The 17057-nt window shown below is 54.1% G+C and overlaps 7 protein-coding genes across 7 annotated transcripts; 4 read left to right on the top strand and 3 right to left on the bottom strand.

The window, feature by feature from the left end:
- The first annotated feature begins 489 nt into the window (after nucleotides 1–489).
- Nucleotides 490–3872, top strand: IAQ61_004811 (uncharacterized protein). The gene is made up of 4 exons (XM_066096507.1): nucleotides 490–1049; nucleotides 1122–1515; nucleotides 1582–3184; nucleotides 3263–3872. Exons 1-4 carry the CDS (start codon nucleotides 1045–1047, stop codon nucleotides 3616–3618), a joined length of 2358 nt encoding a protein of 785 aa, XP_065953825.1. The 5' UTR covers nucleotides 490–1044; the 3' UTR covers nucleotides 3619–3872.
- Nucleotides 3873–7397, bottom strand: IAQ61_004810 (uncharacterized protein; the record flags this gene model as incomplete). Its single annotated transcript, XM_066096506.1, has 4 exons — nucleotides 3873–5272; nucleotides 5323–5541; nucleotides 5595–6848; nucleotides 6901–7397. The coding sequence occupies 4 exons, from the start codon at nucleotides 7395–7397 to the stop codon at nucleotides 4363–4365; spliced, it is 2880 nt and encodes a 959-aa protein (XP_065953824.1). The 3' UTR covers nucleotides 3873–4362.
- A 485-nt stretch (nucleotides 7398–7882) lies between these two features.
- On the top strand, nucleotides 7883–9417 carry IAQ61_004809 (uncharacterized protein; the record flags this gene model as incomplete). Its single annotated transcript, XM_003839416.1, has 2 exons — nucleotides 7883–8219; nucleotides 8276–9417. The coding sequence occupies 2 exons, from the start codon at nucleotides 7883–7885 to the stop codon at nucleotides 9415–9417; spliced, it is 1479 nt and encodes a 492-aa protein (XP_003839464.1).
- An 818-nt stretch (nucleotides 9418–10235) lies between these two features.
- IAQ61_004808 (uncharacterized protein) lies at nucleotides 10236–11394 on the bottom strand (the record flags this gene model as incomplete). The annotated part of the gene is made up of 2 exons (XM_003839415.2): nucleotides 10648–11394; nucleotides 10236–10594 (listed from the first exon to the last, which is right to left on the bottom strand). The coding sequence occupies exons 1-2, from the start codon at nucleotides 10829–10831 to the stop codon at nucleotides 10236–10238; spliced, it is 543 nt and encodes a 180-aa protein (XP_003839463.1). The 5' UTR covers nucleotides 10832–11394.
- A 615-nt stretch (nucleotides 11395–12009) lies between these two features.
- IAQ61_004807 (uncharacterized protein) lies at nucleotides 12010–14272 on the top strand (the record flags this gene model as incomplete). The annotated part of the gene is made up of 2 exons (XM_003839413.2): nucleotides 12010–12397; nucleotides 12807–14272. Exons 1-2 carry the CDS (start codon nucleotides 12250–12252, stop codon nucleotides 14270–14272), a joined length of 1614 nt encoding a protein of 537 aa, XP_003839461.2. The 5' UTR covers nucleotides 12010–12249.
- Nucleotides 14273–15179: 907 nt separating this feature from the next.
- On the top strand, nucleotides 15180–15515 carry IAQ61_004806 (uncharacterized protein; the record flags this gene model as incomplete). The annotated part of the gene is made up of 1 exon (XM_066096505.1): nucleotides 15180–15515. The coding sequence occupies one exon, from the start codon at nucleotides 15180–15182 to the stop codon at nucleotides 15513–15515; it is 336 nt and encodes a 111-aa protein (XP_065953823.1).
- Nucleotides 15516–16398: 883 nt separating this feature from the next.
- Nucleotides 16399–16584, bottom strand: IAQ61_004805 (uncharacterized protein; the record flags this gene model as incomplete). Its single annotated transcript, XM_003839412.1, has 1 exon — nucleotides 16399–16584. The coding sequence occupies one exon, from the start codon at nucleotides 16582–16584 to the stop codon at nucleotides 16399–16401; it is 186 nt and encodes a 61-aa protein (XP_003839460.1).
- Nucleotides 16585–17057: the final 473 nt, after the last annotated feature.

Here is a 17057-nt window from a genome sequence, read left to right as displayed (position 1 = left end):
ATGAGACATGAGGTGTCTGGGGTGCTTAACGGCTGTCATGGTTGCCGAGCCTGAGGATCGCGAAGCAGGGTAGGACTCAAATGGACCAGTGGGTGGGTAGTCAGTCCTACGAGTGAGTACTCTATCGATGTGTACATATTCCTTTCTCCTCGGCCTATTCCATGTTGAAGGACGAGGGATGCTTCGGAGCGGTCTGAGGATGCAAGCGATGTGGTGCATGGTGTGGGGTTGGTGGGTGGGTGCTGTTGAGTTCTGTTGAGGCTTCTTTGAAGTGGACATCATCTTGACCACAGTGTCTTCTTTTTCTAGAAGTTAAGGGCTGGTGCGACGAAAAGTGGTTGATCCTCTATCTTGGAGTCATGTGCATGTGCATGTCAAGTTGTAACGTGTATGCGCTTGTCGGGAGAAGAGAAGACCGTAGATGTACGGTGGTTGCAGCATCTGCTGGCTCACCACATTCTCCCCCCCCCCGCTGACTCGCACCCATTGCACAAGACTCGTATACTCTATACGTACTGTAAAGCATTCCCAACACGGACGGTCGTTGAGGAGAAGAGAAGAAGTCACAAACATCTCTTTTCCTCGGTCTTGTCTTCGCTAAAGGTGCCGGTACCGGTACCGGTAAGCACCTAGCCGTAGAGTAGCATCCAAGCCATCTACTTACTTGACTCTACACGTGGGCTGGGTCAACGGCGCTGTGTGGTTGATCGGGTCATGGCTAGACTCTTTTGCCTCTGCGCTCTTGCACGCCCGTTCCCAGCTAGCGGCGGGGAGGAGCAGCAGAGCGGCTGTCGTTCTGCGCTTTGGGCCTGCGACGACCTTTCAACCTAGTTTCCGACTGATCAAGCTCCTCGAGTGGAAGTCTTCACATCCCTTTCCTTGTACATACTCACCACACACACATACACACATACATACATACACCCTTTCCTGATCACGCTGCAGATTGAGCCCGTGGCCTGCAGCCTCCCACACGTCTCTCGCTCGTGTCCTCCCCCCCTTTCACTCGTCGTGTCGCCTCAGCCAACCCCCCCCCCCCCCATCATGAGGTTCGTAGACTCTTTGCGATTTGCGACATAGCGCGCCATCCCGTCAACCACCCGATTAACACGCCCTGATAGGTTCGGCCAGCAGCTCAAGCAGTCGCTCAACAAAGAATGGATCTTCTACTACATCGACTACGAGGGCCTTAAGGATGCGCTGCGCGTCCACCACATCTGGGACGAGAAGTCGGAGCAGAACTTTGTCGAGCAGCTGGAAAAGGAACTCGACAAGGTCTACAGCTTCCAGCGCGTCAAGAGCGAGGAGATTATCCGTCGCATAGCAGCCTCGGAGAAGGAGGTGAATGACGCAGTTGCGCGCGCACAGCAGGACCCAGGCCACGAAGATGCCTATGAAGACGACTTTGATCTGCTCGAGGAGGATCTGAGCGACGTGATTGCCGATGTCCATGATCTGGCCAAGTTCACCCAGCTCAACTACACCGGTTTCCAGAAGATCATCAAGAAGCATGATGTGCGTATATAGCAGACGGGGAGGTGTGGGAGCATGGACTGCCAATGCAATGCTGACTGATGGCAGAAAAACACCAGCTGGGTGCTCAAGCCCGTCTTCGCCGCCCGCCTCAAGCGCAAGCCCTTCTTCCAAGACAACTACGACTCGTACGTCGTCAAGCTTTCGAGACTCTACGACATTGTCCGCACCCGAGGCAACCCCATCAAGGGCGATTCGTCGGCTGGAGGAAAGCAGCAGAACTTTGTGCGCCAGACGACCAAGTACTGGGTGCATCCCGACAACATCCTCGAGCTGAAGCTCATCGTGCTCAAGCACCTCCCCGTCCTCGTCTTCAACCCTAACAAGGAGTTCAACGAGGAGGATTCGGCCATCACCTCCATCTACTATGACAACACGGACACATGGGAGCTGTACCAAGGCCGTCTCAAGAAGACCGAAGGCGCAGAGGCGATCCGTATGCGCTGGTACGGAGGCATGTCGAGCGATACCATCTTTGTCGAGAGGAAGACGCATCGAGAGGACTGGACTGGCGAGGAGTCTGTCAAGGCGCGCTTCAAGCTCAAGGAGAAGAACATGAATGCCTACCTCCGCGGCGAACTCATGCCCGAGCAAATCTTCGAAAAGGAGCGCAGGGAACAGAAGCGGCCTGAAAAGGACATTGCGGCCGATGAGCAGCTTGCCCGTGAGATCCAGTATCGTGTCTTGACCCGCAAGCTGGTACCCGTCACCCGTTCATTCTACCACCGCACCGCCTTTCAGCTTCCTGGGGATGCCCGCGTCCGCATCTCCCTCGACACCGAGCTTACCATGATACGCGAGGACAATCTCGACGGCAAGACGCGCGCAGGCGACAACTGGCGCCGCATGGACATTGGTGTAGACTGGCCCTTTAAGCAGCTTCCCAAAGAAGACAAGGAGCTCTTCCCCTACGCCGTCCTCGAAGTCAAGCTGCAAACCCAAGCCGGCGGCGAACCTCCCCAGTGGATCCGCGATCTCACCTCTTCTCACCTCGTCGAAGCCGTGCCCAAGTTCTCAAAGTACATTCATGGCACCGCGACCCTGAATCCGACCAGGATTAACCTCATCCCCTATTGGTACCCGCAAATGAACGTCGACATTCGCAAGCCCGTCAGCCATAAATTCGGTATCGAGCGTCCAGGCGCGAGTAACGAGATCAGCACGTCTGGCACTCTGGACGATGATAGCGACGACGAAGATGCAGATGCCATGGGCAATCTCCCGCCAGCCAACAGCAGCGACGAGCAACTCCGCCGCCTCCGCGAAGCGCGCGACGTGATGGAACAGAACGAAATGGCACGCACGCAGAATTACGGGACCCTTACCAATGCCAATGACCCCAATGCGCTGGACATTGAGGAACGTGTTGCAGCCGGCCGAGCGAGGGACAACGACTATCCCATCTATGACTCTGACAGCGACGATGAGGAGGATGAGTTTGAAATTGCGAGACGCGAGGGGGGCATGAAGTATGCACAAAAGTGGGTGGAACGCAAGGCGGCAAGTCTAGGTAATGCCATAATCAACGGTCTCGTAGCCATAATTCCAAAGCCTACACCTACCGATGTGGGCGACGGCGGATTCAGCCTCGGTGTACCAACTTGGAAACAACAAGGAGAAGTCAAACGCTTCAAGGCACCAAAGGGGAAACGTAAGTCATTTTCTCTTGGGCTTTTATCCCCAAACCCAGACACGCATCCATAGCACATCACTAACCCCACCTCCCCAGGCATCCACGTCCCCGTCCGCGTCGAACCCAAAGTCCAACTCGCAACCGAACGCACCTTCCTCTCCTGGCTCGAATTCTCCATCCTCATCGGCTCCATTGCCGCCACCCTCCTCAACTTTGGCGACCCCCTCACTCTGGCCGCTGCATGGGCGTTTACAGCCGTGGCGGTCATTGCGCTGACCTACTCTGCCGGCCTGTATCTGTGGCGCGTGGCCAAGATTCGGGAACGCAGGGCCGTTGTGTATCATGACAAGTGGGGACCGACGCTGCTCTGTTTGGGCTTGTTTGCGGCGGTGAGTGTGAGCTTTGGGTATCGGTTTGGGAAGGGGGGGATTGAGGGTGGATTGAAGGGATGAGGTTTCGTGGTGGTGGTGGTGGTGCTCTGTTTGGCGGTGCGCGTGTGGTTGTGCGTGGGGACGACAGATGTGCTATGTTGAAATGGCTATTTCTCTGCTCGCTTAAAATCATGGGTGGTAGTGAGGGATGATTGGTAATGGAATCGCATTTTTATGGCGTACGTCTCGGTAGGCACATGTAGTTGACCGAAGTAGTATATAGCTTGTGTATAGCCAGTGTATGAACACATCGGTTACTCTCCCGTTGCTCCTTACCTCCCTCTGAACGCACGGCTAAACAACACATACATACACATACACATACACACGCCTTAACATACCACCCCCACCTCTATAAAGAAACCATGACTATATGCCCATGTAATATATACACATATACATCCGTGAAACAGAGAACACGGGTTATTCCCACAACGATCAAAGTAAGAAGTAGAAGGAGAAGGAACAGAGAAATATACACACACCTGACCTTACCTTGCCCCTTGTTGCAGTCCTGATGTACTGGTACCATGTCGTGTGTACATGGCACATCTCGTCTCGTCTTGTCTTGTCTTGCCTTGCCTTGCCTATTCCCCACCGGTATAGATACAGAGTATTTCCATCATACACAGCCATGTCCATATCCCTATCCAAGAATACATGACCGTTTCCCATCCCACCATCTCGTATGACCGAGCCAGACCCAACCCAACCCAGACCAAACCATCCCAACTCAACCCTAAACATATCCCACCCCACCCTCCATCAAGTCTGCTTCACACCAGCCCCGGCAACCTCACCTCCAGCCGCACCACCAGCGCTACCACGACACCAACAGCGTCCTTCGCCTTCATATTCGACATGCACGACGATGTGCATACCCTTGCCCTTGAGAAACTGCACGGTGCGCTCGCGGACGTCTTCGAGGTTGGAGGCGCGCGAGGCGATGATGTGAATGACGCCTAGGACGCGTTGGGTTGAGGGTGGGGGGTGGGCGGGGGAGTGAGCGTGGGAATGAGAGTGGTCGTGGGCGTGGTCGTGAGAAAGACTGAGATCGTGACTATGATCGTGATCGTGCTCATGATCGTGACCGTAAACGTGCTCATCATGTCCATCCTCGCACGCATGTTCCTTTGCATGAACCTCGGCGTGCGCGGCGCCTGCATCCTCGAGCCAAAATTTGGGTACCGCGTAGCCGACGACGCCTCTCAGACCGCTCAACTCGCCCAACGCATTGCGGACCTTGTATTCGAGATCATTGGGTAGACTGAGCATGAGGCGGGCGCCACTGCTCTTGACAAGCGGGATAGCCGAGAGGAAGATGAGGACGGCGATGGCGCACGAGGCAATAGGGTCCCAGCCGGACCAGCCGTAGTACTTTGTGAGCAGGGTGGAGAAGATGACGGCGACGGAGCCCAGGGCATCGGCGAGAATGTGGAGGAAGATGCCCTGCATGTTTTCGTTGTCGTGAGAGTGGCCGTGGTCATGTCCGTGGTCGTGGCCGCCATGATCATGGCCTCCGTGTCCGTGGTGCGCGTGCCCGAATGCAGTGAGGCCGACAATGTTAACGAGGAAGCCTAGGATACTAACGACGAGGAGTTCGTTGAGACGTTGAAGTTCGTGGCCTTCCCATAGGCGTTCAAAGGCGTCAAAGATGATTTCTACGCTTACAAGTCTGGTGGATGTTAGGAGGGAGATTGCAAGGGGGACTTCGCAAACACATACAATAAGAACACACCATTGGCGAACCCAGCCAGCGTGTCAATCTTACCGTATCCGTACGGGAAGCGAGCATTTGGGCGCCATTTGCTCATGACTGCAGCTGCCAGGCCAACAGCGAGACCAGCACAATCAAACAGCATATGGATACTGTCCGTTAGCAAACCCAAGGAGCCGGTGGCGAAGCCATAGAAGAATTGGACCAGCATGAAACTGAGGTTGAGCCTGTAAAGTCTTAGCATGAGCAGAGGAACAAGTTGTTGTAACACAAGACTTACACGCCAAAATATGCTATACGTCGCGAATCCTTCTCAATCAAAACATTGTGTATGATTGATCCCGGCGTCGCACAAGAAATGAGGAAAGCCGATAGTCGCGAATGATTTCCATGGAGATGGTGATCATGGTCATGTCCGTGGCCGTGGTTGTGTGCATGCTTATGACCAGTATGAGAATGTCCATGAGAATGCGCAGACGTTGCAGATGACCGTGCATCGAAAATCGTGGCTCCGACCAATATCGCACAGGCCCCTAAAAAGACGAGATAAACAAGAATGGACTGGTAGTACTCCCAGAAACCAAAACCAGCAATAAAAAGAGCCCCCAACTTCAGCCCATTGTGTCTCTGGGATCGCAAGGTTGATGGGGATGAGAAAAACAGCAGGGCCGACGCCGATGCTATGCATGAAAGAGAAAGCCCAACTATGTGCAGCGAGATTGTGGAAAACGACAAAGTTGCAAGATGGTACAAGATGGATACAACGGCCAAAATGAGACCGGATACAATGGTCAGTAATGTACTTTCGAATGAGTTGACCAGCGGTGAGACTGGCTTGTGAGACGGCCCCTGACTTGAGGCCGGACGCATGTACGAATCTTCATCGGCGTTCATCGACGTAGAGTGTCCAACATATGGCAAAGGAAGAGGAGCAAGCAGGACTGAAAACATAAGGGCTCCTTGGCCCAGCGCAGTGCTCCTGATGTCAGCAGAAGACATTACATCGGCTGTGATACCTAGCAGTAACGCGCCGAGGGTTGTCCTGCGGGTTCTGAGTGTCTGCAAGAGGGAATCCCACACTGCTTGGTCTGCGCGCTGTCCCAAAGGCCCAAGTCCAGCAGCGGCTGCCACCAAGAGAGTCAAAGCAGTCTTGGAGCCGCCTATTTGCAGGGAAGCGTAAAAAGGTAGCAAGATTCCACACATGTGGCTTAAAATCTTCATGGGCGCATTTTTCATGTCAAACGTGCCTTTTTGCTCTTTCCGCCTGTCCAACGGCTGTAAACTGGAGTTGATCTGGGCTACCACACCGACAAGCAGCAGTGTTGTAGACGAGAGAATCATGGCGTGGAGTAACGGATCGCCGCCTGGTGTGTCCAATGGTTCAACGATTGGCGCACTTTCCGCCACCGCTTCTGTGAGTGTAGAAGGCAGTTTCGAGAGCCGTCGGACTGCCGGTGGGAATGCCAGGGAGGCGAGAAAATAGGGCAGAGGTATGAGGAGCGCTGTCAGCGCTTCGGGCAGCTCCAGCCATGATCTGTCTACATATCAGAGAGGGTGTTACAATCTGGAAAATGTGGTGGACATACGAAGATAATGGGGCAGGCGGAAACGTCGGCGCCATCTCGTGTATGGGTGAGAAGCCGTACTTGGAGGCAGGCTTTCGCGGCGACGCTCGTCCCAAGTCAGACTCCCCCCTCAGTCTGCCTGCTGACCCGCCATTGGCAAACGGCCTGAGGGTATATGTGCCGGTGGAGTCGTTTGAAGAGACTCTGTCGTGCCCGTTTCCGTGGCTGTGACTGTGACTGTGACTGTGATTGTGATTATGGGCATTGCTGTTGTACTCTGCGTATGGCGACCGCACTGCGCCGTGCAATTGTCCGCTGCCCTTCATCTCCGAGCGGTAGTGTCCGTGGTCGTTTTCTTTGCCTGCAGATGCGCCAGTCAAGGGGCTGTTGGCGTTGATATTGGTATTGACGTAGGGCGAGGGCGAGGGCTCAGGTGTATACTGCGACCGTGAGCGGCCATGATTGTGCGTGTGGGAATGTGCGGTTGTGGCAGTGGGCAGGGCATATGTCGACGCCATCTGATCTGTTCCAACACTCAACGCCGCCTTCAGGACAGTGAAGCGGCTGTCTCTCTCGGCTGTCTCAACTGGCGACCCGCAATTGGCAAGGCGATGCGGTTTGGGTTGAATCGGTAGCGAGATCAAAGCTCGACAGTCTGTACTGCTGTCAATTTCAAGAGAAGAATGACGGCAGTGGCAGGGGAACGGCAGTCAGCGGGGCGCGGGTGGGACGCATTGAGGCTACGCGGCGCCCTTGGTGGTCCTTGTCGTCGATAAGCGGCCGTCTGTCGTAGTCTTTCTTCTTTCAGCTTTCAGGGGTCTCCACTGGGGACTGCCAATCGCCTTCCCCTTTCGGATTATCCCCGCTCCCTATCTCCGCACCACGCGCCCACGTGTTTTCCACACGCCAGCCAACCTTGCCCTTTCCCACGCCTGTCCCAAGAGCCGCACTAGGTAGGGCCTGTTGTTCCAGTGTTCACCACCACCACCTCCACCTTCGCATCATGTTTGGGGGGGTCTCGTTTCCCGACAGCATCAATGAAAATGGCTTCACCACTGCCCTCACCGTCATCGTTGCTCTGTCCACCTTCTTCACCATTCTGCTCTTGGCCTTGCCAAGCCAGTACGACCCCTACACGGACAAGCCGCCAAAGTTTGTCCACGTGGATGGCAAGAAGACCGAGGCGGAGAGGAGAAATGGGAGTGATGATTTAGCATGGAAGCAAGGAAAGACGGTCCAGGTCGTTGTGCTTGGAGACATTGGTCGTTCACCGCGCATGCAGTATCATGCCCTGAGCATCGCGAAGCATGGGGGGAGGGTGTTCCTGATTGGCTATCAAGGTACATCTACAACCTCTTTTAGCTATCGCAAGATCCGACTCTGATCTGTTGTGTAGAGTCTGAAATACATCCTGATATCGTCTCAAACCCACTTATCCGGATTGTCCCCCTCCTGGCAGCACCTGACTGCCTCCGCTCAGAAAGCAAACTACTCTTCCCCATTCTGGCACCCCTAAAGGTCTTGTGGCAAATCTGGTCCCTTTATCGAGCTCTCGGCTACAGATGTGAACCTGCAAGATGGCTACTGGTCCAGAACCCCCCCTCTATCCCGACGCTCGCCGTGGCCAGCCTCGTGTGCTTCCTGCGCAACACTGACCTCGTCATCGACTGGCACAACTTTGGCTACTCGATCCTCGCACTCAAACTTGGGAGCAGCCACCCGCTCGTCAAGATTTCAGCTCTTTATGAAAAATGCTTTGCAAAATCAGCGAGACATAACATCACCGTCACAAACGCAATGGCCCGTGTCCTGGTGAACGACTACGGTGTAACAGCAGAGGCACTACACGATCGACCCGCCTCCATCTTCCGACCCATCAACTCCGACAAGCGCGCCGAATTCCTCGCCAGACTTCCAGAGACGGCGCAATACGCCCAGGACCTCCTACCATCTGCCAAAACCCCTTGGAAGCTCATCGTCAGCGCAACATCATGGACCGCCGACGAAGACTTTGCCTTGCTACTGGACGCGCTCAGTGCCTATTCCGCTCATGCCGCATCCAAACCACATCTCCCCAACATCCTAGCCATCATCACAGGCAAAGGTCCACAAAAGGAACACTACCTCTCCAAGATCCAACAGCTCAACCAAGAAAAGAAGCTCCTCAACGTCGTCATCGCCACAGCATGGCTCACACCCGACGACTACGCCCTCCTCCTAGCCTCTGCCCACCTCGGCATCTCCCTGCACACATCCTCCTCGGGCGTCGATTTACCAATGAAAGTCGTCGACATGTTTGGTGCCGGGCTGCCTGTCCTCGGCTGGGGCGCCTTTGAAGCCTGGCCCGAGCTCGTCAAGGAAAATGTCAATGGCAAAGGCTTCGATAGTGCGCAGAAGCTGACGCAGCAGTTGATTGAGCTGTTTGGGGGTGAGCAGTCGCTCATGCACAAGTTGAAGCAGGGAGCGCTGGTGGAGAGTGAATACAGATGGGATCAGGAATGGGATCGTGTGGCTGGGAAGCTGTTCAAATTCGTCTGATGGACCACACTGTATTTTGTGTTGGCAGCGCCTTCTTGTAGACGAATAAATATCTGAATCGACTTGGTATTGGGCTATTATTGGGCCTTCATCGGGCTTTGTCTCACATCCCTGTGTCGGCTTGATGCACGCCGTTTGTGTCGCACGCACTTGACGGTCACCATCAATCCAAGATTCTGCCACACTCCAGCCACAGCTGTCCCTGTTTCCCTTTTCAGCCCGTCTACCTCTCTTTTCCCATTGCGATGCGACACGATACCTTACCATCAAGGAAGGCGCAGCCTGGAGTTTTTTGTTTTGTTGTTTTCTCCCTATGAACGCATGAATCATGGTCTAGACTCGTATTTTGACAATTTAAACAGAGTGGACCAAAAGTTCTCGAACGTAAAGTGTCTCTTCTCGAGGAACGTCTCTAATATTGGTAGCAAATTCAGGCTCTATTTCAGCCACTCCTTCCTCTTCTTTCTCCAACATGTATGCATACCAACTACGCTGCCCTTTGTTGTATCATTATGTACAAGGTCTACAATTTGTTTGTAGTCTGGAATACTCTATCCTACAATATAGGAGCACGAAGGTATACACTGTGTACATAGGCTGCAATATTCGTCTCCTGATAATGCATTCAAGGGGACACTGCATGTCCAAGGGCGCTGTCTGCAGGAGGACAGTATGTCCAGGAGGGCACATGCTCCATTCTGCCTGTTAACACTTGCTTCATGTCTCCCTGTGTTTGACAGGGTGAGACAAGCCCGATGAGGCCCAATAATAAGTCGATCCGGATGTAGTAGTGAACCGAAGATCATCCGCCGCCGCATTTATGCATCTGGATTTTGCCTTGGGTGGGCGACATTCGATGGAAAGGTGGTCGCAGGGCTCACATGCTGGCTCGATTCTGGACTGCTGTCCTTGGTCGCCTCGGGCGAGGTTTCTGGCGACGGGGCGGGCGAATGCGACTTCGATACAATGTACAGATCATCGTAGCTTCCTAAGATCATGTGTTTCCACTTGGCCAGCGTGGGCAGGCCGACGTTGGCCACCGAGGCGCTGAGCGTGGGTCTGTCGCCGTACAGTTTGCGTTCCTCGGGCAGCATGAGATCGCCGCTGAGAATGTCTAGGCGACTGTTGCCTCGTGGAATGGGCTTCTTGGTAACGCGCATGAAGGGTAATGAGGGATCTGGTCGGGCCCTGTCAGTTGGGATGCACGCGGGGTGGGCGTGGGCGACGAACCTTGGTCGAGCTCTTCGCAGAGCTCGCGCTCGGTCTTGACTTCTAGACCTTTTGCGCCAGAGCGATACTTGTAGACGAGAATAGACTTGTGACCATTTTCGTCTAGATCGAAGAGGCTGCTCGCCTTGCTCGACGATGTGCCAGAGGTGGACATGGACTTGAAGGTCATGCTTGCTTCGACCATGGCGACTGTGACCCAAGAGAAAGGTGAGGCTGAGACGATGGAGGGCAGAAACGGGTGGTGGGAAGGGGACGACTAAAGCGGTTCGCTTTGTTCTAAGGGCGTTGTTTGTGGTTCTACAAACCGGTGGACCGTGAGCGGGGGCGGGCTTTGTATAGGAATGGGCGTCGGGGTCTGGTGATGGAGGGAGAGCGCGGGAAAGCACAGGATAAGCCAAGGTGGAGTGAGGTAGTAGGAAGTCGCTTCGGGGCTGGCAAAGCACATCTGGCGGTTCCAGCAGCGTCACACATTGGCCTAGGTGGCGGACTCAGCGCTGCGCCTCCCAAGCAACCAGTCAGTGTTGACCTGGCATTCTTCAGGCACTCACACTCAGGCAAATTAACAGAAGCTGGAAGAGTAGGGGGGCCATTGGACACTGACGTCGGTTTGGGTCGGGTGTGTTGTGCTCCGATTGGCCAAGACATGCGGCTGTGCAGTCTGTGGCTTGGTTATGTAATCATCACCATCCACCGTGCCCATTGTGGCTCCACTGCTCAGCTATGACCAAGCGAAGAACTTGGTCGACGTTGGCTCCCCCCCCCGCCTCCCCCCCTTTGGATGCAAGCAAACCACCCAGCTTCACATTCGAATCCTGTTTATGACGCAATTCATCCGGTGCCGAGGAGGACGTTGACGTGAAGCTGAGGTGCCAGAGAGAGAGAGAGACCATTGGCTAGCTAACTACCGGACCTATCGTACCCAGTGTCCCCCCTCCCCCCCCCTGCTCCATTATGGACCATCTGACAGCGCCGTGTGATAGTTGGGCGATTGGCGAGCAGAGGCCAGAAGACATGGGGGAACGCGGTCTCAGTGCACTCTGGCGAGTCACCTGAATGGCGTCGGCTCGATGCCAGTTCGCAGGTGATGCCTAGGAGAAGTCGAGGGGGGGAGTTCTGGACGGACGACAGGACAGCGCCCTCCCCAAGCCCGATTCCAGTACCGTCGCGACGCCCCCAGATAGGCTGTGAGGCGAAGCAGGCGGTCCAAGGCTGGCAGGGAAAGAGGAGGGCGAGGACTCAGCCAGTTCGAGCCTGGACCAATAGGGAGCCTGGATCTCACCGGGGAGAAGGCGCCAAGCGGCCCAAGGGTCAGCCACTCCCGTCTCCGCCCTCGCCGCCTTCCCCCCCCCCCCGCCCCCGACAGGCACAGTCCAGTGCGCACATACACGCTTGCTGTGCCTGCTGCTGTTGCTGCTGGTGGCCGTGGGCAGTCATGAGGAGGCTCTTCACGGCCTTAATTACTGCTGCCATACCCAGCATACCCAGCTAGCCCTTCTCCCTGCCCTGCGACAATCCGCGACAGCCTGATCAAACCAAGTTCCAGCAGCAACCCCTTCCCCGTACATATCGCCCTCTGTCCGCGCGTGCGCGCCAGCAGTCAACATGTTGCAGCCACCTGCTGAACCGCTATCGAGGCCGCTGAGTATCCGCACCACGGGTACCTCCGCGACCGCCCAGGACAGGACGGGAGAGACGTGGACCATGAGTGTGAACAAGGAAAACTGCTGGGAGGATCTGATTTTGACGCTAGGTATGTAAACACTGCATTCCATGGACTGCAGGCACGCAAGTGTCGTTCCTGCCCGGAACGCGTCAGGAACCATGCTAGATGCAACTTCTCTATGGTGCCAACCTATCGATCCTAACGACGGCCTCACATAAGCCGAGCGACCACCGAGGCACCGACTACCTGCACAGTCCTTGGACGCATCACTGGACGCGGTTATCGCCCTGGAGCTAGCGTCGTAGCCACAATCGTTCCTTCCAACCGCCCTTTCCAGTCCTATACAGAGCTGAGATGGGCCTGGAAGCACAGCACTCCTGGCCCGCAATGCAGCCCTGGACGACGACCGATGTGCCTTCCCTGGCCGCCCAACACTGGCCTTGGGCGTGGACTACACTAGATTCTTTATCATTATAGACTAACGTACTCGCAACAGATGGCGGTGGCATTCGCGGCTACTCCAGCCTGCTCATCGTCCAACGGCTCATGCATGAAGTCGCCGAGTGCGAACGTCGGCTACAAAGGGAAGAAGGTCCTGTGCCTGGGAGCCAACGGACAGAGTTCATCGAGGACGAACTGCTGCCATGTCACTACTTCGACTACATGTATGGAACAAGCACAGGCGGCCTCATATCCGTCATGCTGGCCCGACTCCGAATGACTGTCCCACAATGTCTCGAACTGTACCGCAAAGTTGGGCAGGAGCTCTTTGGCCATCGCAGAAACGTTCTTCCCCTGGCAACAAAATACGACCACAAGCCTCTCGAGCGAGCAGTTCAAGATATTGTGAGCCAATACTGCAAACTCCACGAAGACTGTGACGGCCTAGACATGCACCCCTGGTCCAACGACCCAGAAAGCCCCGTTGCCGAATCTCTTCCTCCCTCCCTCGAGTCGTCAGCTTGGTCGCGTGCATCTGTACCAGCCAGACCAACACCACGCATCTGTCAATCCATCTGCCTGACCGCAACCCATTCCGGGCAAATCGATGAGGCATACCTCCTCCGCTCTTACAACCATGTCTACAACCCTCAGATTGCCCCAGCATGGGTCACACCCTACAACACGGGCGCCGATGCTCTCAAGATTTGGCAGGTGACCCGTGCCACCTCCGCCGCGCCCTTCTACTTCTCCATGCTCGTTGCCGACGTGGGCCACAACCGTGGGAAACTCGGGTTCAAGGATGGGGGAATCCGCGAGAACAACCCCTCGTATGCTGCCTACTCTGAACATGCATCCCTCAAAGGCGATGAGCATGACCCCGCGCTCCTCCTCTCCATTGGCACTGGCAGACCAGACACAAGCAACGATGGCTTCGCGGCTGTCTGGCCGGGTCCGCTAGGCCAGGTCAAAGTCCTGCAAAAATGGAGTGAAAAGTTCGCCGTGTTCAAAAACGTGCTGATCAAGTACACCGAAGGCGAAGACCGCCACAAGATGATGCGCACCATTGCCCGGGGCGAACACCGTTGGTACAAACGTCTCAACGTCGACAAAGGGCTTCAAAACCTGCCCTTGGACAACTGGGAAAGGGGGCCCTGGACGAATCCCACCACGCAAGAACGTAAAACAGTGCCAGGCGGGAAGACGCTGAGTCTGATGGAAGACGCTACAGCAGCTTACCTTGCGCGGACGGAGCTCAACGAGGCGTTGAAGGAGTACGCGCCACCACAGGTCGTGTTGAAGCAGGTTGCTGAGCGACTAGTGCGGCACCGGCGGCTGAGGGAGGAGACGAAGATGGTGGATTTGAAGAGGTGGCAGACACACATGGGACAGTGGTTGACGGGCGAACTCGGTCCAGAAGACGGCATGAGGGTTCCTACGCCACCAGCGCACAAAAAGGCTACAAAAACGAAGATTCGACCTATGACGCCGGGGAGGACGAGCGGTGATGCGGTCAAGTAGGCGGGCTGTTGAATGATTGATGAGGTGTGGTTTCTTCGCGTCGAGCATTGATCTGCCAATGCGCAGGGGGGGTTTTTTTTTTCTGGAAGCAAGAGCATAGCGATTTTTTTTTCTTTCCTCTGCACCCCGCTGGCATGAGGCCATGTATACAAACGAACTGACTTTGACGCACACGGCGCACCTGGCTTTTTTCTCCCTTCCATCAACGGCGTAATTCTGTGGCATTTTCAAACCGCGTTTCTGTTCTTATTACTCGGTCTGAGCATTTGGCGCTTTGAGGGAGTTTTTGGGGATCAGCATACGATACCAATTTGATTCACGACATGGACTCTGAACTGAATTCATTAGCGATATCTATCAAGTGTGCTTTGTTCATGCGGTCGTGTTGGGATGGGTACCAGGGTGCTTTCGTGATGGTACCCAAGTTCTCAAGCCAGTTAGGAGTATGGACGTTGAGAGGAAACCTGGCCCTCCTATACCACCAGCACTCGGCCAGATTTCTACTCGTCGCCACCCATGGACGACTTTGGGCTCCTTGCCAAAGCGGACCAGTTTTGAAGAGGCCTGCACATACAACACTGCGTTTGTTGTAAGGTACACTAGTTCGTTGGGCGGTGGGAAAATATTCATCTTGGTGTTCAACAGGTTCTGAATATTTTATTATAGTTCCTCTAGTCTCTAGTGGCACGGGGGAAGTGTATATAACATGGCGTCGCTGGTGGGAGGCTTGGAAGTCTCCTGGGTATACTGTCGTCTTACTGCTTCATACATATCATCTACTCGGCATCCTTCACGGTTCGTTCTTTGTCGTGCGAGTATAGGGTAAGGAGGGCTAGGGGCTTTCTGGGTAGAGTATGGCTGATTGTTTAGTAGACGGTGTATTTATACGCACACAGACACGTTCAAGATGTCATCCAACACCTCTCACCAAACACCCATCCACACCCCCACCACCTCCACATCCACGCCCACGCCCACATCCACGCCCACATCCACGCCCACGCCCACGCCCACCTCCACCCAACCCCACACCCCAGCCCCAACGGAACAAGGCCAAAGCCAAACCCAACCAGACAACACAACACAAACCACACAGGACCAAGACAAAAGCAGAGAAATCGAGCGTCTCGTAAGCCACTTCGCGGTCATGTACGGGGATTGCAGTCCAGAAGTTGTACGCGAGGCAGCCCGGGTTTGTCTGGGGATGATTGGAGAGGTTGAGTCGAGGGGGGGTAGGGGTTGATATTGTATGTTCTGTGGAATCAGAAGGATTTATGTAGGCCTAGGGGTGGGGGTTTGTGTGTTTAAAGGGCATGTTGTCATGGTGTTTAGGGTATAGACTGTTTAGAGGTGTGGTTGAAGGCGGGGGTGGTGTTGTGTTTCTTTGTCTGTTTTCCTTGGGTTAAGGAAAGTTCTTATACTTTTTGTTCTTGTGGCTAGGATACAGAGTGCGGTTTTAGGCATGATATACATCGTATTTATTTCTCGTTCAATTGTTATGTTTCAGATTAGATACTTTGGCTAGATAGGGGGTGTTCCTATCTAGCTCTAACTTTTAAGTTTACACGTGTTTGTACTAAATAGTCAGTATCTCTACCATGTAAATTAGATCTACGATAGCTCCCATGTGATAGATCATAGACATGTATTTCTTTGTATCTAACACGCGGATAGGAAGTTACTGTGATTTTTCTACTCTGCTGTTAGTTTTACTCTGCAATAGATTACTAGGCACCTGGCTTTAAATTCAAAACACTTCATGTTACCTAATCCTGGTGAAAAGACCTAGAAGATTTTGTCTGATAATCTTGAGCTGGGATGAATTGTATTGCACGCAGAGCAACAAGTACACACTTTTGACGGTTGCAATGAGGATATTGATTGATACAAGGTCTGACTACAATCCCTTCACTGAGGACACTTCAACCTCCATAGCTGATGATTTGCCTCACTATCTACACGTTAGTATCCCTACTATCTACATATCACAAGATCAAGATCAAACTCACCTCCAGGTAAAACCAACAATAAATCCATCTACCAGACTTAGACCCAACCGCCACTTCCCCCTCTAACAAAAATCTCGCCGCACAAGCAAATAGTGGCGGTACCCTGAACGTGGAGTCTTATCTGGTAACTAGCCCGGGAGGAGAGTTATCCGGCGGGGCTTGAGACTGCACGGGAACGGCTGGATCCGGCATTCGGCGTACCATTTTGTTGTGGCCGGTTTCCCCGGGTCCGTCACCGGTTGTCAGCGTGGCTGAGACGAGGGCGGGGACGAGGAGGGTGAGGAGGAAGAGGAGAAATTTCATGGTTGGGGTTGTGGAGGGTGGGAGGTTTGTTGGATAGTTGAAACTAGATAGTAAAGAGAGAGTGTGTTTGTATGTGAGTGTAAGTGTGTTTGTATGTGAGTGTAAGTGTGTTTGTATGTGAGTGTAAGTGTGTTTGTATGTGAGTGTAAGTGTGTTTGTATGTGAGTGTAAGTGTGTTTGTGTATGCTGTTGAGTGGATTTCCGTGAGACTTTATAGTTTTTCGAGGGAGTGCGTACAGTGTGGGTCCAGCTGCCTGAAACGATCGCTAGACAATATGTGAGCGGGGTCTTGAGACTGGATACGAAGGCTTCAGTATCGATTGTAGTAATGCAGTGCGATCCCATGTTTCAGTCCTCAGCTCGGTGCTTACGATAAGCTCACCGTCCATTAAACCGCCTGGGGATTGATCGTCTTTTTCATCACTACAACACGCTGGGAGAGAGCCTCGCGTAGAGAGGCACCGGCCTGGCTG

The sequence above is a fragment of the Plenodomus lingam genome (genome assembly GCF_022343315.1).
Source record: "Plenodomus lingam strain CAN1 chromosome Unknown contig_19, whole genome shotgun sequence".
NCBI lineage: Eukaryota > Fungi > Ascomycota > Dothideomycetes > Pleosporales > Leptosphaeriaceae > Plenodomus > Plenodomus lingam.
Note: the sequence above shows the minus strand (reverse complement) of the source record. Positions and strands in the feature narration are given on the sequence as shown.